This window comes from Nelumbo nucifera, chromosome 1 (assembly GCF_055504915.1).
Source record: "Nelumbo nucifera cultivar China Antique chromosome 1, China Antique-T2T, whole genome shotgun sequence".
Lineage (NCBI taxonomy): Eukaryota > Viridiplantae > Streptophyta > Magnoliopsida > Proteales > Nelumbonaceae > Nelumbo > Nelumbo nucifera.
Window position 1 is genome coordinate 199,518,849 of NC_142649.1, and position 23,808 is coordinate 199,542,656.

General features: G+C 36.2%; 2 protein-coding genes and 1 long non-coding RNA gene across 7 annotated transcripts; 2 read left to right on the forward strand and 1 right to left on the reverse strand.

The window, feature by feature from the left end:
* Positions 1-4,833: 4,833 nt before the first annotated feature.
* Positions 4,834-8,800, forward strand: LOC104602389 (uncharacterized). Of its 3 annotated transcripts, XM_088895823.1 has the most exons (5): positions 4,834-5,560; positions 5,712-5,779; positions 5,885-5,955; positions 6,923-7,016; positions 8,301-8,800. In XM_088895823.1, exons 1-5 carry the CDS (start codon positions 5,190-5,192, stop codon positions 8,540-8,542), a joined length of 846 nt encoding a protein of 281 aa, XP_088751949.1. In that variant the 5' UTR covers positions 4,834-5,189; the 3' UTR covers positions 8,543-8,800. The 3 variants fall into 3 exon arrangements, with proteins under 3 accessions (XP_088751949.1, XP_010264373.1, XP_010264372.1); XM_010266071.3 differs by having other exon boundaries at positions 4,836-5,560; positions 5,712-5,955; positions 7,134-8,800; XM_010266070.3 differs by having other exon boundaries at positions 4,838-5,560; positions 5,712-5,955.
* LOC148804340 (uncharacterized) lies at positions 7,215-10,203 on the reverse strand. The gene is made up of 2 exons (XR_016080893.1): positions 8,863-10,203; positions 7,215-8,586 (listed from the first exon to the last, which is right to left on the reverse strand). It is a non-coding gene; the product is annotated as an uncharacterized LOC148804340 (long non-coding RNA).
* Positions 10,204-10,347: 144 nt separating this feature from the next.
* On the forward strand, positions 10,348-20,028 carry LOC104602390 (Exostosin family protein). Of its 3 annotated transcripts, none has more exons than XR_016080892.1 (6): positions 10,348-10,633; positions 11,178-11,876; positions 11,974-12,104; positions 15,969-16,317; positions 17,686-18,667; positions 19,612-20,028. XR_016080892.1 is itself a non-coding variant. In XM_088895822.1 (6 exons), exons 2-6 carry the CDS (start codon positions 11,492-11,494, stop codon positions 18,367-18,369), a joined length of 1,443 nt encoding a protein of 480 aa, XP_088751948.1. In that variant the 5' UTR covers positions 10,365-10,633; positions 11,178-11,491; the 3' UTR covers positions 18,370-19,211. The 3 variants fall into 3 exon arrangements, 2 of the variants coding, with proteins under 2 accessions (XP_088751947.1, XP_088751948.1); XM_088895822.1 differs by lacking the exon at positions 19,612-20,028 and having other exon boundaries at positions 10,365-10,633; positions 11,178-11,639; positions 11,746-11,876; positions 17,686-19,211; XM_088895821.1 differs by lacking the exon at positions 19,612-20,028 and having other exon boundaries at positions 17,686-19,211.
* Positions 20,029-23,808: the final 3,780 nt, after the last annotated feature.

Genomic DNA, 23,808 nt, shown 5'->3' on the forward strand with positions numbered 1-23,808 from the left:
TCTATCCAACTTATTTTCCCTTTCACACGCTGTGTTATTTCTGAAAAAAAAATTTCTGCACCAGGAATAAAAAAAACTATAGGCAACCACCTTCTAGATCGACTACAGTAATCACCATAATTTTTTTTTTTGCTGTTGCAAAACCTACAGGTCATCACCGACCTACAAACTACCCACTGCACTATTGTTGCAGCACACACATGTCATCTCTGATCTACACACACTCCACAAAGTTGTTGTCATAGCACATACAAGTCACCTCTGACCTACAACCACCACAAGGATCACTTGATCCTATGAAAAAGGAAGGTACAAGTGTTGATCACCTCACATCCGATTGGTTTTTCCCTTTTTTTAGGTTTGTCTTGATACACGACCAGGAAAAAAAATAAAAAGAGGAGAACAAAGCTTCTAAGGTCAGTCCAAAAAAATACCTTGGTTCTTTAGAAAAAAAATATCAGTAGCACGATGAGGAAGGGAAGAAGATAGCGGACTCGATCTCCTTTTAGGTCAGATGAACCCGCTCTGATACCATCTTGTCCAGAACTGAAGTGAAGAGAAGGAAGAAGAGAGAAAGATAGAGGAGAGAAGGATGAGGAAGGGAAGAAGATAGCGGACTCGATCTCCTTTTAGGTCAGATGAACCCGCTCTGATACCATCTTGTCCAGAACTGAAGTGAAGAGAAGGGAGAAGAGAGAAAGATAGAGGAGAAAAGAGAGATTTGAGAGCACCAAAAGATGCTGGCGGTGCCAGCGTATTTAGTATTTATATTAGGGCAACCAAACATAACATAAAGAGAAGGGGAATTACAATGGTACCCCTGTGACACTAACAGAAATAAAAACACAAAGAAAAACAACTTTAACTAGTTTTTTAACAAAAATCATGGTGCTAGTAGAAGTTCCAATCGTAGCAGAATCATAAAAATGAAGAGCAATGAGTTGGTTTATTCTTGAGGGCACATCCTACATTAGAGTTTATCCTTATGGATGTGCAAACTTCATTTTTTTAATGCAAAATCAAACAGAAAACCAAAATGATTTTTCTGTATCAGAGGCCATTTAGAGATCATTAAGAACAAACAAGTTTTTCACCATCACTGTTCTCCTCATTTTACACCATTGCATAGAGCTCTTATTCCTTGTATAGTTTGGTTACTAGTGTTATAATGATTTCCTTGATATATTTCTGTAGTTGTCTGAAACTATAGAGTTTTGTGGCAACATAAAGAAAGAGAGTTCCAACGCATTAAACTAATCGGTAAGCTTCGACTGAGCGTTACGCTGATATTCAAGACACTTGAGAGCGGACATGGCAAAAACACACTCATCTCAATCATCAATTTATCACTTTGAACCATATCCATGAGTATATAGGGGATGATTAATCCTTCCTTCAATCTTCATTACAGTAGAGATTTTGGTTTGTTCTCAAGAAAGGGGTACTTTAGGAATTTTTAGAAAAAATTATCAATCACGTGATGTCACGTGTAAATGGAGTGTGATGGGAAGTTAACGGAAATGGAGGTTTTAGACAATTGTCAGAAAACTTAAGGGTACTTTAAGACAATATGTAAGCAGTAAGGATAGAGTTAGTCAATTTCCTAAACCATAGGGGTACTTTAAGAAATTTGCCCTAAATTTATATATATATATATATAAGCTTGGGTTAGGATTAGGGGTGCAAGTCGAGCAGGTTGGGCTGGGTTTATGGTCAACCTAGGCCCGACCCTAAAATTTGGGCTTAAGGCCCAAGCTCGGCCTATGCTTGAGGTCAAGCCCGATTTTCCCAACTCAAGCCTAGCTCGCCATGTAATTGGATGCACTCGAGTTGGTCTCAGGCCCGGGCTGGGCTCAGGTTGGTCAATGGACCTAGTCTAAAATTATACATATATAAATGTATTTATGCAAATATATATTCATATATTTATGTATGTATGTATGTATGTAAATATGTATGCAAAATATCTATACAAATGTTATATATACAAATATGTATGTTATATAAATATATGTAAATACGAATGCAACATTTACATACACACACATATATACATATATATATATATGTATGTATAAATGTATATAATTGAGTCAGGCTTGGGCCGGGTTCGGGCTACCTAAGGGCTAGGCCTGAGCCCAACTCGAAAAATAAAAAAACCCAACTTCTTGGGCCTGAGCCCAGCCTGAGGACTGAAAATCCAAGCCCAACCTGTGTAAAATTCTGGGTTGGGCCGGTTCGGGCTTGGGCTGGGCCCGCCCAAACTAGTTAGGATTAGGTATGGTTGGGCTCAAGTCAAGTTTAGGTTATTTAAGGGCTAAGCTTAGGTCCAGCTTGAAAAATAAAAAAAACCCAAACTTTTAGGCCAAGCCCAGCTTGAGGCCCTAAAATCCAAGCCTACCTTGTGTAAAATTGCGGGTTGGGTCATCCCGAGCTCAAGTTGCACCCCTAATTGTAGATAACTATAATAAACAATCTTTACTCATGCCTTAATTAATTATTCTCTTATTAGAATCCATTTAACATAGTATAAATAATCCTTTAATTAACTAAGTTTCTTTAGGGAAAAACATTATGTTAATTTAATTATATACTTAGTATACAACTTTAAATTTATTGGCATTCTAAAAAACCTTTAGACTTGTTTACTTTAATTTGATTAATAATTTAGATAATATTAAATTTAATTACAGTATTTTAGTTTAATTATATAATTTCAATTTAGATGATATGACATCAACATGATAATTAATAATTAAATTAGTTTGGTAAAAGGAATATTTAAATTGATCAAACTTAATTAATCATAGTTGTCCATATAAGCATCTAAAGATGGCAATTTGGGGCCCTGAATGAAATGTTTTTTGTCTAATCTTAAATAGGGATGGGAATTCTTTTTGCCCCAAATAAGGGGTGTATAGGGCATGAGGTTTGCATATAAATCTCCAAACCCATCCCATCCTGAATGGGGAGAAGGTTTTCCCCGATCTTAAATCGGGATAGGGTGAGGATGGGGAACTTTTTTTTGCCCCCAATCAAATGACAAGGTTTGCATATAATTCTCCTATAATCTAAAAATAGTAAAAATCAGTAACTTAATTACTTATTTAACTAACTTATTAACTAATAGTTAATTAATTTAGTTAGTTAATAATTTAAAATCAAGCTTATTAATTTTAAAATTATTTTCTATTAAGATAAATTATTTTAAATGATAAAATTCACAAAATTAATAAAAAAAGAAATTTAACAATATAAAGTCAATTAGAGATAATAAAAATTAACACAGACTTATCTAACAATAATTAAGATACATAAAATACTAGTGAAACTAATAATTAACAAATATTATCAAAACTTAAAAATCCATTTATAATGTTACAATGGAAAACATAAAAAAAATTGTCTACTTTCATGCGTTTCTATTGTTTTGCTTAACACAGTGTGTTATATTCATACACACACAATGGGGAGGTCGGGTACCCAAGTGGGGATAGAGAAAAATGGCATCCCTACTCACAACCTTATTAATAATTTATTCACAAAAAACTCCAACATTTATCAAACAATCTCAAAATCTTAGAATATAAACAGATTGGATTAGATTCGAATCTAGGTATATATCCAAATATGATCCGATAATACATATACTAGATCCGATTCATTTGCACCCATGCGGAGCCTTACTTTTTTTTTTTGGTGGGGCATTATCCAATCGGTCTCATTCAAGTTAAAAAATCATTTGATTGGGATGATACAGGCATCCAATTACTCCACTAAAATGAATGTTGTCATACTTGCACCAGCCACCAAGCATAAAACTGTTTTAGCCAACGGGTCATGGGTCAAGTGGTTTGCTCATCTAGTTCAATCAATTTTTATATAAATAAGATTGTTAAAAAATAAAATTCAAAATAACAAATAGTAAATAATAAATTATTCAAATTATTTGAACTGATATAATGCCGGCCGATACTTGTCTGATTGTCTCGCCTTCATGTTCAGACCATCAAAAAATCTAATCCAAATCGTCCTTTCTATCTCTTTCACTTAACTAATATTCCTTCTAAAGCTAGTACATGATTCTACCAAGAAAAGGCTATTATATTAACTTTAATAATACATACCATTTGAGATACGACTAAAACCCACTAATGCATGTATTTGGAAATTCTCATCATATGCGACCACTGTATCAGGATTATGCTGAAAAATCCAATAAAATACGGACACGTTACCCCTTGGGAACATCCGTCATCAAGTGATTGATTCTTGGGGTCACAAAGGCTATATTTAGCTTGAAGGAAAAGGTAGGGAAAGGAAGAAAAAGAAAGAAAAACCTTTATAAATCTTGTATAGCTCTGCATTTTCCTTCTTTTTTTTATTTTTTCCTTCAAACCAAACACAGCCTAATTGAATCGCCTCAGCCTCAGCCCTCAGGATTATCCAATAGTCCAATGCTGGGACGAGTGTCGCAGCTTACGTGAGCGTTTTTTATCAGTGATGGAGGTGATTGACGATAACGATATTACTGTTTTTTAGCTGCAGAGTTGAAGTAATTTTCGAATTCACATCTGCGCCCCACAGCATATCACAACCGTGAATTGATAACATCTCTCGCTGATAATTTCGAGAGATGTTTCAAATGCACGCTGAGATATGCACGTGGGGCACCCTCTGTTGGGCCAGACGTAGTTTCCATTCAGCCGTCGTTACGTGGGGGCCTCCTTTCCTCATCTCTGATCAAGAACAAACAAAGTTGCATTGGATCACGAGCCTGCCACTTGTTCGATTATGGTGGATTTCAGAGGAGAAAGATAAAGATAAAGGAAGAGGTCGCTGGCTTTACGCCATTGCTGATTGCTGTGTGTACAGGCCGGTCCCACGTTCATTCACTTCCATCATGTAAGAGATGTACTGTTCTAGTTTTCTTTTAGCTTCCCGATTAAAAGGTCTCATCACACCAGTAGATGCTGGCTATCAGTGCAGGCGTATAATTGAATTTCATACATCAGCTATCTCCTCCTTGAATCGAATGGCACTTCATATTTAAGAGATTTTTGTGACCTACCACTTAAAAACCCAAAAAGCGAAGAAGAAAAAAAAATACAGATTTGAGGGAGAGAGATAAGATATTAAACATTCCCAGAAAGAGGAGAAGGAGGAGCTTGTTTGGGAAAAATAGGGAGATGGGAGGAGGAGGGATGCTAAGAGCAGTTGGAAAGGTAGTTGGTGCTGGTGTGGGTGGAGTCCAAGAGGTCGTCTCAAGGTCCACCACCACCGCCCACAAGAGGCCCACCACCTCCAACCTCCGCTCTCTGCCGTCTTCTTCCTTGGCTTCTTCACGTAACCTTCCCGTCTCGGCCACATCTGCGACCGCACCCACTTGGCCTTCTAGCTCTCCTTCTCACTGTTTCTGTGACGGTGATGAGTGGGAGTGGGAGCCTGTAGATGGGATAGAAGACGAAAGAGTAAATGGGTTTTATTACAGTAGTAGATATGCTCTGGGATCGGTCCCGTCTATGGATGAAGTCCAAGATGCCATCTCTTCTCTTCGGCAGTGAGTACCTGACCTTTTCTAGCTGCTTCCCTTTCCTCCTGTGTTTCTTTTAGTTTCCCTATGTTCTGGCATCATCTCTTACAACAACCTTGGTCATGAAATAGCACTAAGCAGAACATAAAGCCCAACTGCAATGGTTTTGCTCCTGTAGGGTCCTTGCCCCAGCCTCGTGTTCTCAGCTTGTTGAACATGGATTTCCATCTACATCTGACAAGGATGTGACTTCTCAAATTTCAAACCCAACCAGTTTCTTGCACAGGGATTCTCCACATGGGTCACATAGGGATTGGATTGAGCCTCCTCTGCACCTTCACAATCCAAGAATGTTGCAATCTCATCAATGTGAAAGAGTTTATGATGCTTTTCGTTTATTTGAAGCAGATCTGTCTATTAAGGTGCCTTCTATTACTTAGAATTCTTCTTATATCAATTTGATATCTTATAAATATGTTTTGCTTGGTTTTTCTTGCTCAGATTTCTCTAAATTTCTTATTCATGTTATGTTATAGGAGCAAGAGTGTACACTTGTTAAGAGTTCTATATTCTCAAGCTATTAAATTGTTGCCAGATATTGTAATTCTAAGGCTCTACCACATTTTTGAAAAGAAAAAAAAAAGAAAATTGTTCACTACTATTATTCATTTAAATTATGACTTTCCATCTACTTGAATCTTTAGTTCATGTTAGGCTTGTATGGTTATATATGATTTATTGGAGGATGGTATACTCCATGGTGTACAGAAGGAAAATATCATGGTGTCTGGTTTACTTGAGAGTTGGTCTAAGATAATTTGATGCAGGTAGGTATTTAGGGAGAAGATTTTCTTACCTTTCCTATTCCCACTTTTCAATCTCTTTTTTCTGGTGCAGACCAGCGATTTTGGTTAATGGATTCATCACTTTACAATTTTCAAATTTCTTTAACTGCATCAAAATTTAGTTTTTTTAGGCAGGACTTGATCTCAGGTCTCTGCTACAACCAACTAGAGACTTTATCAACTCCTCTCCAAATGAAACCTTCAGTAAAGTTGAAATAAGTTAGTTCAAATAGGTTGCTCATTCAAAGGGTTGGAGATTTTGATTGTGGATTGGCAGCCTAGTTAATGAAATCTCGTTCTGTGCAATTTCTTTTATTCTTTTTTAATCCCCACTTGTTTAACCTTTATTTTGGAAGTAACTGAAAAACACAATAGAAAAACAATTCATTTTTATCCTCACATTTCTTGCAAGAATTTATGTAGAGAAGAGCCAAATATAAATATACCTTACCATTCCAAACTGGGGATGATGTTTTATATAATTCTGTAGGTGCTATTTTTTTCTGATGTTTGTATCTTTATAAGGATCTCTGATTGAATGCAGAAAATGGTTATTTCATTATCTACTGATAAAGCTGTGTGGAATGCCATCCTGAACAATGAGGTGGTGAGAGAGCTCACACAATCATTTTCTGCAGGTTTGTTAGTAATCTGGAAAACAAATTTTGTTTTTCTTTATGTTTTGATAAACATCATCACAAAAAAGCTGATTCCATGATTATTCCTATGACAGTTTTTTTTTTCTTTTTTTGTAGATATCTCATTGATCATGTGGATATCTTGACTCTCTAGTTGTATCAGTGGATAGGTTGATTTTAGGTGCTATTTTTGTTCTGCATCTTACTTCTATCATGGCACAGAACAGAACATGATGGTGAAACAGGATTCATGTGGCGGACCTGGGGCAAGGCTTAGATGATGACCTAAATTTTGTCTGTATAAGCTCCATTTTCTTCCTTTTCTGGAAAACCGTGGATGTAGATGACAAAATCAGCCTTAACTTCACACATCAAGACATGACTCTGCCATACCTTATCAGTTCACCAGGATGGCATAGATAACAATATCATCCTCACCTCAGTCTCATAGAGCAGTCACATCATCTTGTTCCAAGATGAAGCTAATGTCTGTCTATGTTGAGAAGGGAGGCCCCAAAAAAAACATAAAAGATAAAGCATTGTAGGTTCTTTTTAATTTTCATTGCACACTAGATAAAGAAGAGAAGCTTTAGATCTGATGCTTGTACTTGGTATATGAGTCAATTTGAGAATACTTGAGAACGCCTACATGTCAAAACCTTGTTAACTGAGACCATTCCACCCAAATGTTAATTGGGTTGAGTAATTGGAGCACCTATGAGATATGAAGAAGAATACTGCTATAGACATAGCTTCATTCTTCTGTACCTTCAGACTGCTTCAAAAATTTATGATCTACTCTAATCCCATTATCTTACAGAAACAAGAAGAAGCATTTATTTTATAGGCAGAGAATAAGGATATTAAATGGGAATTTTTTAATAGGGCAGAGATATAATAAAGATATTAAATGGGAAATTTTTAATAGGGAAGAGATACAAGGAAATTTAAGGGGAAGTTTTTAATAGGGCAGAGATATAATAACTTAATAAGGATATTAAAGGGGAAATTTTTAATAGGCTACACTTAAGTGTGGTGCATAAATAAGCTAAAGTTAGAAGTTAGAATGTCAAAATATTTAACCTGTTGGCTTCCAAGTTCCAGTAGTACAAAGGGTAAAGATGTAAAGTTGTTTATTGTTATGTGCAATTGTTAGTAGAACTTCAGATTTTCGGGTGTAGATATAAACAGGACAGGAGTGCTAAAAGGGGAGAAAATGTAGCTTTCAGATTACTTAGGAGAAAAATAATATTTCACACATTAGATTTATCATGTTCTATGCAGCCGAAGATGGTAGCATGCAGAGCTCTGATGTGGCAGAGAGCATTCTCAGGTGGATTTTGGGCAGCGCTAAAGCAAGAATTATGGAACTAATTGAAAAGATTACAGAGCTAGTCAATGAAGTGTTTCAGCCTCCTGAAAGGGGGAAAACCATGGATCTCTTTGACGACAAATTAAGAACCTCCTTCTTGCTCTCTATTGTTGTTCTCTTTGTTGTGGTCGTAACTCGAGCCCAGGGTGCTTGATCATCATTTCATGGCACGAACAACTATTAATACCCACTGGTTTCCTGTTTCATGCCATGATGGCTCATTATCTCCAACCATGAAATATTAGTGTAAACATGGATCTTATAATAGTTGTTTTGACCATCAGCTGCAACATATTGATGGATCAACTGTTTATTCTAGGCTGGTGTTAAAGATGAAGATGCCTCAGGGCATTAATCAAATCGAATGTAAAATCAATAAGAAGAAGATTTAGATGTGCAGCTTCTCATTTTAGTTTTTATCTCCACTCGTCTCTCTTTCAATTGGAATTTACTCCTACTTTAAATCGAACTTACCAGTTGCCGCTCCTAACCAGGGGGCGTTCTGTAGCTCGTCTTCTTGAATGGTTGTGCACTTCATTGATTCGTTCACTTGCACATGGTCTTTTTTTCCTCATCCTTGCGCTAACCGGCGCTGACAAAGAAGTGACGAACACAGACTGAACTCGGCCTCCAGGATGCGATTCAAGCAGTCTGAAAAGACTCCGATCCCAGTTCATGAGAAGATCGGAATCTGCTTCGGTCATAAATCATATAGTTTGAGCGCAGTTTCTTCTGCAATACAATATACCTGCTTTTGGTCAAGAAGCCATTGACCTGGATGTCAAGCCAACGAATCGATGAAACTGTTATGGTTGAACCAGTGATCTGTCTGTCACCCAGAGATAAAGCCGGGTCCATGACTCCATTGACCTGAAAGAATATAATTAAGCTGTCTAAAGGTAAAGGATTCCGAAGATCCGATTAACTTGGATTAGATGCGGCTTTGATCCATTGAAATCGGATTTTAAATTTCAATAATTGTTTGGAGATATCAGCGCCCAATAGGGGCGCCCCACAAAGTCTCACAGCACATCTCATTTCTTGTACTATTATTGGGAGATGCAGATGTTTCTAATACAAGGCTGAAATGTGCTGTGGGACGTTGTGGGGCGCTCGAACTCCCCAGGGGTGAAGCGGATATTAAGATCCTTGGCATTTTTACATGAAGTGGGGTTGTTCTCAGATTAGGGCCACAATTTGGGCCGTTTTAGCCCAAACCTAAACTGGTAAAAAAAATTTCATTGGGGTGTAGCAACTGAGTCCAGAAGTGCTGAACATAGAATGCTAGTCACATACTCACATCATTGTGCACTTAACATCAGAGCGCCACACATTGAGAACATCTTCCCTTAGAATGACGATGAATAGTTTAAGAGATGTTCCCAACGTGCAACTATAGATGTGTAACTTTATATTCAACATTTTGTAGTCAGCAGACTCAGGCTTGTAGGAACCAAGATATCAACTAGTAATAAAAACCGGCTGGTCGTAGACCACAAAAATAGGCCGGGGCCGGTCCTATTATCCTAGTTCCTGCAATCTGGAAACGGGTAATCATCATAGAGCTGTCAATGGTCGGGTCTGGCCAGGACGGGGTGGACCCGGTCTCAAATCAATAAAACTACCATGCAAAGTTGCAAACCCAGTCTCAAACCAGAACGGCCGAACCCAAATAAAACTTTTTATGACCTTTTTAGACAAAAAGTATATAATCGGTTCAGAACTGCAAAAACCGGTATCGATCCAATTATAATTGGACAAAAAAAGGTTAGAACCAAAACCGGTATAATCGGTTCGGTTCTATTGTAGCCAAGGCCCAAGAGCCCAAGGCCAGCTTAGATCCATGGGACCAAACATTCCCAGTGAAGGGACGTGTAGCGAATGCAGAGGTGGAGACAAAAGCGTTAAAACTTAAAACCATATAAGTATCGAAATCGTTGCCGTCTCTATCGCCATCCCAGGTCTTTCCCTCAATCTTTCAACCATGTCATGGCAGCTCAAGCTTTTTCCACTTTCTTCTTTTTCCTTTCTTCTCTCTTCTTCTCTTATTCAATGGGTTCTTCTCTATTTTGTCTGCACCAAATCGTTTTTTCTCGTTTGTCGTTATAATTTCTCCGCCTCCCTGTTTCATGCACATATTTATTTTCGGAAAAAAGGCACCATTTTATCCTTATTCGGCGATTTTCGGACGTAATTGTGTTGATTATCGTGTTTATACATCTCTGTTCAAGCTTCATAGAAAAAGGTACGGAAGCTCTTCGTGATGTTTTCGTTTCATGAATTTAATGCGATCTCTATGTGTCGACTTGTTTCGTTCAACGCTGTTCTAGTTTCCTAATTTGCTCAGACTCTGTTCTATAGGGTCTTTATTTTTCTTATTGAAAGGAGAACTCAGCACTGTCAATTCGTTTACTCGTAGCGAAGAAAAAAAAAATAATTCGTTTAAAGTGAAACCTCCCTCTATTCAAATTGATTCCTCTCATGGTTTCTTTATTATGGTCATGTCTGAGGTAATTCGGTTTCGTTTTTGTGCATTGAGTAGTCATAGTATCTCTATACCCTATTAATTTTGGTAATCCAACTGAAGAGCATCTCTATATGTTTCTTTTAGATTTTTTGGTTGTTTATTTAAACCAGACGTTGATGTAAATTAATCTTGCGTTAATCTGCGCCATTTATTTTATAATCCTGGATTATAGTTATGGCGAAAAGTTCATTAACGTTGACTTAATTTCTCCTTTTTCTCTACTATGACTGAAAGCAGTTACCTTTTGCGCTGTGTCTTTCAGGTTTTTGTTTATTTTTTCAGATGTTGTGAAGTTATCATACGAAGAGATTCTGCTAAGGGAGAAATTTGGTATTTTCCTTGTTAAGAACTCAAAGGAGTTTACAGTTCACGACTTCTGGGTCCAGTTTCTTCAAATGAAAGCTTACAAAGATGTGCTCAGGCTTCGTCATTGCGTTTTAATTTGGTTTATAAGATTGGAATGCTCCAGTAGCATTGCCTTTCATCCTTAGATGATGATACAAAGGACATACTACATGTGATCTTTGTTTCTCTGATGAAACAACTCAGACGCCACTGTAGAATATACAGAATCGAATGGAGAAAATTGTTTTTTGTTGTTGCCATCGTTACAACAGCTGGAACTGTGCTTCAATCGTGTACTCTTCCTTATCTACTGACCATGTCGTTTCTCTTTCCCCCAGCAACAGTCTCATCACACAACGCCTCAGTTGCTATGGTACAGGTTAATGACACTAATCCTCTGGTGAGGCCTCAACAATTTTCATCTGTTTCAGTTTCTTCTCTAGTTTCTCTGAATTCTACCACTGGTTTAATCCAATCACCACCAGGAAGGGTAGATAAGAAGGAAGTATTACCAAGTAGTTCTAGGAGGAAGAGGAGGAAGCGTGTTAGGAAAGAGACATTTGATGAGTTTAAGGTCGCACCCCCTCCACCTAAAACAGTGCCCTCTAAATGGCAGGTAGGATTTATTTTGAATTTCTCATTTATTCTTTGCAGTTAGACTTTGGGAGCTTTCTTAGTTTGTTTTGTTTTGTTTTCCTTGGTATTTGATATAGAAATATGTATGGTCTTTGCCACCTCATGAGGCACTTTTATATGCCAAGAAAGAGATCAACCACGCCCCAGTAGTTACTGATGATCCTGATCTTTATGCTGCTTTGTTTCGAAATATTTCAATCTTTAAAAGGTAAGTATTAAAAAATTCCCATGTTGGTACCTTTTTATTATTTCAGTATATGCAATGCAATGGAATCATTATACTGTGAGTTAAATACGGCAATCTGAATAGCTAATATAATTAAAAAAATAAAAGGAAAATTTCCTTTCACTATTTGAAGGGGTAACTTGGCCTAAGAGTGCAGAGTTGTGTATAGTTTGCCTGAAGTAACTAAAAGTTGTATTTGACGGGATCTTTTATATGGCATATAATTTTGACAACTTTATTTTCAATTCTATGAGATTTTTTTTTGAAAGCATTTCATTTGTTTCTCTTCAACAGAAGTTTCATTTTCCTATAATGCATCCTAATTTTTGGCCTAATTTTTCTTCTGATGGAGGGAAGAACTATCATTAGCTTTTCATGAAATTTCCAACTGAACAATTTCATGAAAAATTTTCAATATCTTATTGTACTATGTTCAACTCACAGTGTTTCTCTTCCATGAAGTACATTTTGTAAAAGGCAAAGTATAGTATATTGAAATAAAACCTGATCAAGGTCCTTTGTACAACGAGAAACTGTACAAGACTACCCACTATGGACCCCCCAAAAAATCCACCCTCAAAAAGGAAGAAGAAAAAGTATCACTTCTAAATACATTATGAACAGACAACCAACTCTTTAAGAAACCTACTGCAGCATTAATCACCACTGCTTCTGAACCTAGTTTCTGCTAAAAAATTCTGCTATATCTTTCCAGCCAGATGGTCCATAAGATTGTAGCCGGGATAGAGGACCAACACAGCTTCCCTTTCCTTGACATACCCTGGACCATCCTTTTAGCAGGTCCTTCACTGACCCTGGAGCACACCAACTCAGATTTAGAGTAGCAAGGAAATAGTTCCATATTGAAGCACTGAAATTGCAATGCAAGAACAAGTGACTGGATGCCTCCAGCTCTCTGTTACAGAAGACACACAACAGATCAGAGGCATTGAATATATAGAAATGCCTATAACAGAGTTTCTATTTATTAGTAGTAACAACTACTCTAGGAGAAATATTATTATGCAGTGCTAATGATTTAATATCCATCTTTGTAGCTCTCAAATATTTTGGTTTATACTCCTACCTATTATCTTGATATACCAAGAGAGATATAGTATCTAATGAGGCTACTATAAAATATCTACTCATTGATGGAGCAAATGTATAACTTCCAAGGAACTTCAATTGTGCTTATATTCATCACCATGGGAATTAGGCTGCAAATGCTGCATTCAGATTCTACCTGTTGCATGAGAAAAAGGTTCAACAAATAAGCTAATGCAGACATAATTACTGCAACTTATTGAAAATGAATAAAGATGATGTTTCATCTAAGTTTAATAGCTAGGATGAGCCCAAACATGATGCCTTTTTGTTGTTGCGATCAAATTTTCAGGAGGAAGAGATTGAAAAATGTTTCCCATGTAGGGGTTGTTCAAGCGAAGATGTTGTTTTGGAGTATTATAGACCAAAACAAAAAAGGATGTCTTTTGAGGAGAACGTTCTGAGATAGAAATAACCCTTGTATGCTCTACTGTGTTGATGCTTTGTGATGACAAAACATTTAAAAGGATGACTTCTCTGTTTGGATGGATGATTTGCAGGAGCCACAAAGCTAAGAAAGATACATGTAGAGGTTTTTTTTTTTTGGTGGGGGTAGGCATGAGGAAGCTATGGGTCAATCTAATAGATGATGAGATAAAGGACTCTCCATTGTGATAGATTTTTTGGTTGCAATGAAGCCATTATTAGTAACTGCAAGGAGGAATTCATTGGTTTCTGTGAAAGGCTTCCAAAGGACTGCAGGTTAAAAATGGACATGATTTAGGTTGATGAGAAATGATTTGAAAAAGTACCGATATGGTATTGAACAGAGTTGCGCTATGTAACATAGTTTATTTAATAGCTGGGGAGATACATCAAAGGCTTGCTTAATATAATTTGGTTCATATATGAGAAGTTATTCTACTTGGCAATAATGTTGTGCTGCAGTCAATAATTGACTTCTAACTTCCTGCTTGCATGAGCCATAATATGTTTATAGGCAGAATGACAGAGATGATTTCTTTGTTGCCACTGGCCTTAATATGAGTTGTTGTACTTGTTAGACTAAAAGTAGTAGACTTTCTCACTCTTTTTAGTTCATAAAAGTTACAAATTGATTTATATTCTGAGTACATGTTGTTAATGGCATGGTATTCTGTCCTAACAGTGGCTTATCTTCAGCTTCTGTATGCATATGGTTTCCATGATAATGGTCATATATAGAAGGGCTATAGATGTTAAGACATAGGAATGGTACCCAACCTGTAGTTCTGTATCGACTCTTATTTTTGTTTTTATTACAAACTAGAGAGATGGTTTTGGGATATGATGTATCTTGTATATCTTCTTGGTCATCAATGTACTGAATTGGTTGGCCAAACAAGTGGTGTTAGCCCAATGTCTATTGGGTTTTTCTGATATCAAGCATTTGAGCCACATCTTTTTTTTTTTTTGAATTCTTGTTCATCCTTCCTGATTTACCAAAGGTTTCAAACTGTTCTGTGATGTGTCTAAAGTTTAAATAGCATTGAAGTTCATACCATTAAGCCAAGTATTACCTTGGAAGTATACTTCTATGGCAGTATCCGTCTATTATCAATAAATTGTTTGGAACTTCTATGTGCCTTACATATTATTGGGGAACCTTTTCTCTCCAAGTTCTTTATTGTATCAGAATTGATGGTTTTTTCTTTATCCCCACTAAACTCTCATTTTCTTACTCTAAAGGGATGGTTTTCTTGTAAGAATTACTCTCTTTTTAGATATTAGGTCCTCTTGGTATCATAAAATTATATATCTATTTTACTAATACTGTCATAATGTAGGGCAAGATAGTCTGGTCTCAGAATCCTATGAATCTGGTAACACAGAGCTGAATTTTTAGGGTTGAAATACTGATGCATGTTTAAATTTCTAGTAGGACAGCCCACATGTAAAGTTTCCTCTTTCTGGATCTGTTGCACTGCTACTTACCATTGAAAGACCTCAAGGTGCAGACTAGCTGGAACCAGCATTGTGTAATGGCCCTTCTTAACCTTGAAAGACCTCATAAAAAATGTCTGATATCCTCATGAGAATTGCTGAATTTGAACGACTAAAGTTGTTGATGGGAACTAAATGATGGAAAATTGAAAAGAAAATAAAACAAAAGAAAGGAAAAACAAAGAAAATAATAAGGATTGTGGCTGGATGAATGGAACATGAGAACTGGGGATGGAGTTAGAACATCCAAACTAAATTCAGGACATAATTTAGATTCTAGGATTACTGGTTAGTAACATTATAGTAAATGAAAGCTAGAATACAAGTTATCAAAGACAAATAAAATTGAAGTGTGATAAAAATGAATAGAAAGTGGAGTCCCACCTATCTTATTGAGGTTAAAATGTGATTATAATCTTAATAACCTAGAACAAGGTCTTGACAGAGTTTCATGATCCTCACAATCAAGAGAAAGTCCTGGAAGATTGCACTGCAACACATAAAGTGAAAGCTTTATCTTTCACTCAACATTGATATGCACTTTTTAGGGCCTGTACTTTGGTAGATAGGGCCTGTACTTTCTATCAGGTGTGACCTAGTATGGTGTTTCCCTTCCCCCTTTTTCTTTTTATAATTCATAACAGTACTTAGATTTAACTGCTAGCTTACTCATATTTAGGTTTGATATAGTTCTCATGTTATATGAGTATGAAGTTACAAGTCATTATGAAATTTGAATAAATTACCGGGATTCTTTTCTAGTATCTCAAATGGAAATTGTGGTATTGACAAGCCACTGAACTGTCAAACTTCCAGGAGCTATGAGCTAATGGAAAACATACTCAAAGTTTACATCTACAAGGACGGAAAAAGACCAATTTTTCACCAACCACATCTATTCGGCATTTATGCTTCTGAAGGATGGTTTATGAAGTTAATGGAGGAAAGCCGGCAATTTGTCACAAAGGACCCATCAAAGGCCCACTTATTCTATTTGCCTTATAGTGCACGCCAGATGGAAGCAACACTTTATGTTCCTAGCTTGCATAGCTTGCAGCCCTTATCAATCTTTCTCAGGGACTATGTGAACATGATAGCTGCCAAGTATCCTTTCTGGAACCACACACGAGGATCAGATCATTTTTTAGTTGCTTGCCATGATTGGGTATGGTAATTGTGCTTCTCCTATTTATGATATACAGTGGAGCCTATTTTATTTTGCTAAGCTATTACAGAGTTTTTGAAAAATTATTTTTCTGTTTAGATGTCTTCCAGTGAAAATAACTGCAGAATTTCTAGACACTATAAATGGGTATTTGGCAGAGATGTATTTCATGAACCATGTGTTTCACTGTGAATCAGGAAAGCACCACCCAGATTAAGCATTGTTGCTTTGAAAAAAATATTTTTGGTGGAGATGCATGATAACTGGGCGTTTAAAGTGCTTTGACTTTATTATTAATTTTTTTATTGCTATCAGGATATGATATCTCATAAAAGTTGTCAGATTTTTCACTTTTTTATGTATCACATCAGAATAGTGATTCAAGATCACCAAGGTTATTTAAGAAGCATCAAAATAGTGATTCACGGATCATCTTTATCCCAAAATTCTAGGCAAATCATTGCAAAAACTTTTCTGCACGAATCAATTTTTCCAAACATGATGCATTCCTGATTCCATAAAATGCTGATGTGGCAACTTCGTGAAATGGACCATATGTGAAATGCATTAATCCCAAACACTCTTCAAGTGACAGGAAGGGAACTTCCTCATTTAAAACCAAAGTCATAAGATGTTTCTAAGTTCCAAAGTTTCAACCTTTTATTGACAAAACCAACAACACCCATTAATAGAATGTTTGTACAATCTTCCATAGGCCTAATTGTGAATATGGTGCAAATAGATCCGCCTAAGAGACCTACCAGACTAAAAATTGTTGATTGAATGGTTGTAATTATTTGAGTCCCTATGCCATTTCTTTCCTTAACATGCAAGATATGTAATGGACCAGATAGACTCATTTGATCAGGTCAAATTTTCAACTGGGAGATTACCCATATTGAGTGCTAAACGATCCTACTCATCATCCTTTATCTCTTTGAATTGCATTATTTTATGAAGCTCTAAGGGACATTTTCCAATGTTGGTCCTGGCTATCTGGGGTTTTGGGACGGGTGGACTGCATACGAACCTAACCTTCATTATTTTGTTGAACAAATTGGCCACTGAGACTCAAACTTGCATTCTCATACTTGTCAGCCCAGGATTTTCCATTTTCATATTTTTTTTCTTGTTCAGCAAATTTTATTTTGAATTTGGACAGTGGCACTAGTTCTTAAGCTCCAGTTTTCTCTCTTTGTTCCATAATCTATAACATCTTATCCTTTGAGATGTATCACAGTGTTGTTTTATTGTTGAGATTTAAGCAAATTTGCTTTCTCTTCTCTTATGCTCCATATATGTTAATCAAGTCCTAGTATCTCACCGATGTTCTTACTGTTATTGTCACTTTGTTTTAATCTTCTGCAGGGTCCATACACTGTGACTGCGCATGAGGAATTAAGCAAAAACACCATAAAAGCTCTATGCAATGCTGATCTATCTGAAGGAATTTTTGTTGCTGGAAGAGACGTCTCCTTGCCAGAAACCACCATAAGAAATCCAAGGAAACCTCTCAGAGAAGTTGGTGGGAAAAGAGTTTCTCAGCGCCCAATCCTTGCCTTCTTTGCTGGAAATATGCATGGTAGGGTCCGTCCCATCCTGCTCAAGTACTGGAAAGGTAAAGATGAAGATATGAGGATTTATGGTCCTCTACCAAACAGAATTTCCAGGAAGATGTCTTATATTCAACATATGAAATCAAGCAGGTTCTGTATCTGTCCTATGGGCTATGAGGTGAACAGTCCCCGGATTGTTGAGGCGATATATTATGAGTGTGTTCCAGTGATCATTGCAGATAATTTTGTTCCTCCATTTAATGAAGTGTTAGATTGGAGTGTATTCTCAGTGATTGTTGCAGAGAAGGATATACCGAATTTGAAGGATATCCTCTTGGCAATCCCTTTGCGACGGTACCTTTCTATGCAAACAAACGTGAAGATGGTGCAGAAGCATTTTTTTTGGAACCCAAGACCAATCAGATATGATATCTTCCACATGATTCTGCATTCAATTTGGTTTAATAGGCTGAACCAGATCCAACTTCCACAATGATAGTAAAATACTGAGAGTTTGTTTGGGTGAAAATGGAATATGTCAGATGTATCATAAATTAGTCTTTCCTAACAATGTACAGAACAGACTCACTCAGAAGAGAGCTGACCTTGGAAGACGAAATGGATGGAGCAGGACTACAAATTCAATGAAGTGTATAATTCTCATTGTTATCGGAGTGAAATAAACGGCTCTTAGGGCTACTCTAGAATGTACAGTTTAGACAAACAGAGCTCAGAGCAGGCATGAATATCTGAAAGGAAGAAAGGCTGACCAAAATGAAGGTCTTGTATTGTAGGTATGGATTTAGTTGTGGCCATCAATGCTTATCTAACACTGTTGCATACATTCATTCATGCAGGACAGATTAGTGACATGGGGCTATTAATTTATTTGACTGTATGGAACTTGATATAAGCATTTGTGCTATATATGATGTATAGATACCATTGTATGTAAGGTATATAAACAATCATCCTTGTTACAGCTATTGCCCGCTTTGTATTCAAGGGCTTTTAATTGAATTAAGATTGTAGATCATTTTACTAGGATTCTGCTATTGCAAAAACTGTTGGATTCTCACAGCCATACTCTTCAGTTACAGGAAAACAAATATGAAAATATCCTTTTGAGCATTGGGAGGCTGAAGATGGTTAGAGACTATAATAGATGTGTACCTGTACATGCCTAGCATACTGGTGCCTGATACATCATTCATCAGATATGATACCGAATTATGCATGGATACTTATAGATGTACTTTACTGCATTAATACTAACAAAATGTGTAAAATGGTATGTTTGAACAAGTTATAGTGTCATACTATGAAGGATCTGCTCATGTTAGAAGTTTAGTTAAATTTGGCAAAACATAATTCTTGGGAAATGACATTTAGCTTCAAAAAAACTCTTATAGGCATAAAAGCATGGTACAAGCATATTAGATACTTGTATCTGCATCAATGTCTAGGATTTTAGCAGGTAACAAAACATAAAAGAAAGATGGCTCTTATTTACTTCATTCTCCCCATAGTTCCTTTGTTTTTCATCCTTCAAGGACAAATTGGGTCTTGCATCCTGTACTGTTGCTTGTTTTATTTCCATGTGAGATTCAAAAACTATGTTTTTAGTGTTTTTTGGTCCTGCTCCTTGACTTCTATATATGCTTTTCTCTTTGAATATTTCATTTCCTTTTGAAATCTTTTGTGTACTCCCATGAATTTGAGAAAAAGCATTGGATAGGTACAAAATGTTGGTTGAGCTAATAAGTGCTGCCTAGGGGGTTTTGGGGTGCAAGAGAAGAAAGAGAAGTATGCATCTGGGGTTGGCAACGAGGCCACATTTCACACCTAATACGAGCTGGCCGTCTCTTATAGGTGCACTTTCTCTTACTTTCCTACAGTTTCCTATCTTCAAGTATTTTCTTTTTTCTTTCTTTTTTTTTTTTTTTTTGAGTTGGGCGCTTCTCTGCTGTAAGAGAGGTCTTTTTATAAATGTGTAAAATAGAGGGATGAATCATCATTGAATCCCAAGAAGTAAGAACAAAGCGTCTGAATCCATTTCACACTCTTAACATTGTTACAAGTGGGGGCAAAGTCTGCTTTATTGTATGTGCACGCCTTTGGTTGTATCTAATTTTGATTAAGTTATCTGCTTCAATTTTCACTCTCCCTAAATAGGTTTTTGGTTATTTATACTATTTTCCAACGTGCAGAACGTTTAATTTGTTTTCTTTTAGGATAAAATACAAAAATCTCCCTGAAGTTTCTGACAATAATAAAAACCCCCCCTATAATTTCATTTTAACAAATATCTCCCTTGAGCTTTTGATCAACTCAACAAAGACCTCCCTTTCATCACTGTCCCAGATGGAAAATGTAAGATTGATGCACCAATTTTTTTCAAATGCCCATTTTATCCTTTTATAAATTGTTTTACATATAAAATTACTGAAATAACCCCATTTTAACTTAACAAAAACCTCTTTTAACGATCATTTCAATAATTTTACATATAAAATTACTGAAATATGTTTTTTTTGTTGAGTTAAAATGGGATTATTTCAGTAATTTTGTATGTAAAATAATTTATAAAAGGGTAGAATGGATATTTGGAAAAAACTGGTGCATCAATCTAATGTTTTACATCTGGAACAATGACGGAAGGAAGGTTTTTGTTGAATTTCTCAAAAGTTAAAGGGAGGTATTTATTAAAATGAAACTATAAAAGGGGTTTTTATGATTGTTAGAAGCTTCAGGAGAGATTTTTGTATTTTACCTTAGGCATTCAAGATAAGAGAGCCATTTCTTGGATTCACACTGTTGTTGCCTTAGAAGTGGTTACAAACGGATAAATTCTGGATTGCATATTCACAGGGATGTCAACGGGTCATCACTCCAACCCGACCTGACCCCACTAGTTTGAATAGGGGCACCGAACCCACCTCACCCTGCTCGACGACCATGAACGGTGTCACTGTTCTTAGCGAAGGCCATATCTGTATTTTTCCCCGGGGTTATACTAGCCTGTGAGAAACATAGGATACGAGAAAAGTCAGACATGAGCTAAGTAGCTAACCCAATCAAAATCTGATCTGAAACCCAATTAAAAGATTGAACCGGCCGACCTGGCTCCACTAGTTTCCCATTGGTGAAACCGGTGATCCATGATTCAGAGGCAAAGGTGGTTCAGCCTCCGGATCGATTTTTAAAACATTGTTCTCATCACATTTATTAGTGAGAAGTGAGAAATACGTTAGATCTACGAAAGACCATCAGTCTGGCTTTCCTTTCACATTGATCAATGTTTGAATCCGGATGGTAATTTGGAGAATGTGAGAATCTCCGTGTGGGCTACTGCAACTGAGTGAATTGACAGCCTCCGCACATGATGCAAACTCACAGAACACCACCGCCGTGTATTAGATCTCTCCAATGACACCGTTGTAAAATTCTATACTTGGTATACTTTTGTAGCTGTTTGTTTTCTATGTAAAAATTATATTGAAAATTCATGTAATCATGTTTTTTGGTTGACTTTTACCCTAATAATTTAGGGCTATTCATGGGTTAGGTTGGGTCGGTTTATTGACGTTTTTCTAACTGACCTGACCTGGTCGGTTTACCTAGAAATGAAACCGAAACCAACCTTATACTAAGTAAAACTGACTTGATCGGTTTGAATCAATTTGGGTCGGTTTGGGTCAATTTTGTGAATGATTCTTTTGGTGTGAATGGTAAAGGATTCAAGTCTAAGAAGCGAAGACTGGATGTCTAAAAATTAAAAATGATTTGATGGATTAAAGCTGAAGTTTTATATATAATATGTATATTTCCGAAATAAAACTAAAATATACATATATATATATATATATAATATCTGAAATATATTATAATAAAACTGAAATATATCAGATATATATATAATATATCTAAGTCGGTTCAGGCCAGTTTGGTTTCGGTTTTCATATCGGTTTATATTTTTTTGTAACCCGAAACCGACTAGTGTTGAAGAAAAATCGGCCGACTCAGGTTGGGTCAGACCGGATTAGTCGGTTTGGGTCTTGTTATGAACAGTCTTATCGATAATCGATATAAATGATACATTGATAAAATTGATGTACTTTTACATTCATTCTCACTTAAAAATTCTCAACGGTTTAGCAATTTTAAACCGACGAATTTTTACACATTGGATTTTTCCATGATTGGCTTTTACATGATGGATTTTTTATTTTTCCATCGCATTTAAATACGACTTAAGGGGGGGGGGGTTCTTCGATCTGGATTGATTTTATTGTTGTAATTTGTACTAGCACAAATGCATGGAAGTGCAAATGAAAAAAAATGTAAGTTCTCGTTTAATTTTATTTTGGGTTTTACTTTATTTTGCTTTATGTCTTATTTTATCTCATTTGCATTGCAATCAAACAACACTTCATTTTGCTTCATGGTGATTCCCCGATTTTCATGCTATTCTGATTTTTGTTGGGTGATCAGATGGCATCCTACGTGGCAGGGGACGAGAAGATGTTCTAGTGCTTAAATGAAAAATAATCACTATTGAAAATCAATACCAAACAATCTCAAAAATGATTTCTAAAAAATCGACTGACATGGAGGAAATGATACCAAATAACAAAAAAGAATAATTTTTGGAAAATCACTGATTTCAATAATCATTGATTTTGAAAAAATTAGGTGGGAGGAATAATCTTTGATGCCAAACATCACCCAAATGTGGTGATCCCTGCCCAGGCTGATTTTAGAGATCGATTTTTTTTTTTTTTTGCTGATTTCCCAAAAATTGGCATAATCAGCCAAACAAGCAAGGAAAAATATAACTGATTCTTCAAATTCTGATGTGGACCCTATGTGACACCCATTTTTGGGAAAGTGGTATCCATGCCAAACTTCACCTAAATTGGGATGGGTGTAAATCTTTTTATAAAGTAGTATGACCTTTTGAATTGTTTCTTTCATAGAAAAGTGCAACCAAGATATAAGCTCGTTACAAAGCAACCCCTAAATCATTACAAAACACACCATCCATACATAACAAGGAGAGGTCATTGCTTGCCTTGCTTGATGCCTAATAATGGTTTGGGTATTATCCACTTTGAATATCTAAATTTGAGGGAAAAAATAACAAAAGTTAGTTTCCTTGCATTCTGGTAATAAGTTGGGCATATCTTATCTAAGGGTGTCCACAGTTTGGTTAACCGAATCATAGCCAAAATTTTCAAACCGAACCAGTCCTACTGGTTTTTGATTTCTTCGAACTGAAACCAAACTGGTACTACTAGTTAATCGATTGGTCGGTTTCGGTTTTTTACCATTTTGATTTTTTGGTTCTTCGATTTTTTATATTTATAATATATATTATATAAATTAGACCTGATCATGGGCCGGGTTCAGGCTGGGCTTTGCCTCTTTATAAATAAAAAAAATACTAGGCCCAAGCCCAAGCCTGGCCCGGCCATCAGGCCTAGATCTTGAGTCTGAGCCCAACCCTATATAAAGCCCAAAGTCCAACTTTGATAGGTATTTTATAACATATTAATTATATGTTATATAATATTTTATACATTTAATATATATAATACTTTTTTGCTATTAATTTTATTATCACAATATATATTATGTATTACTAACTCATACATTAAATTTCTGTTATATATTTAATATTATCTGGTCAGGCTTATTTGAAAAAGCTTGAGCCCGACCCAAAAAATAGTCGGGTCCATTTTTTAGAACCCGAGCCCTAGCCCAAGGGTTTAAAATTTTGTCCAAACCCGATTTAAGACAGGTCAGGCAAGGGCAGCTCGTCAGACTACCCGTCACATAAACAGGTTTAATATAAATATATGTATAATATTATATTATAAATAAGAAATGATATATAATATATTTATAAATAGATTAACTGATCCTTCAATTT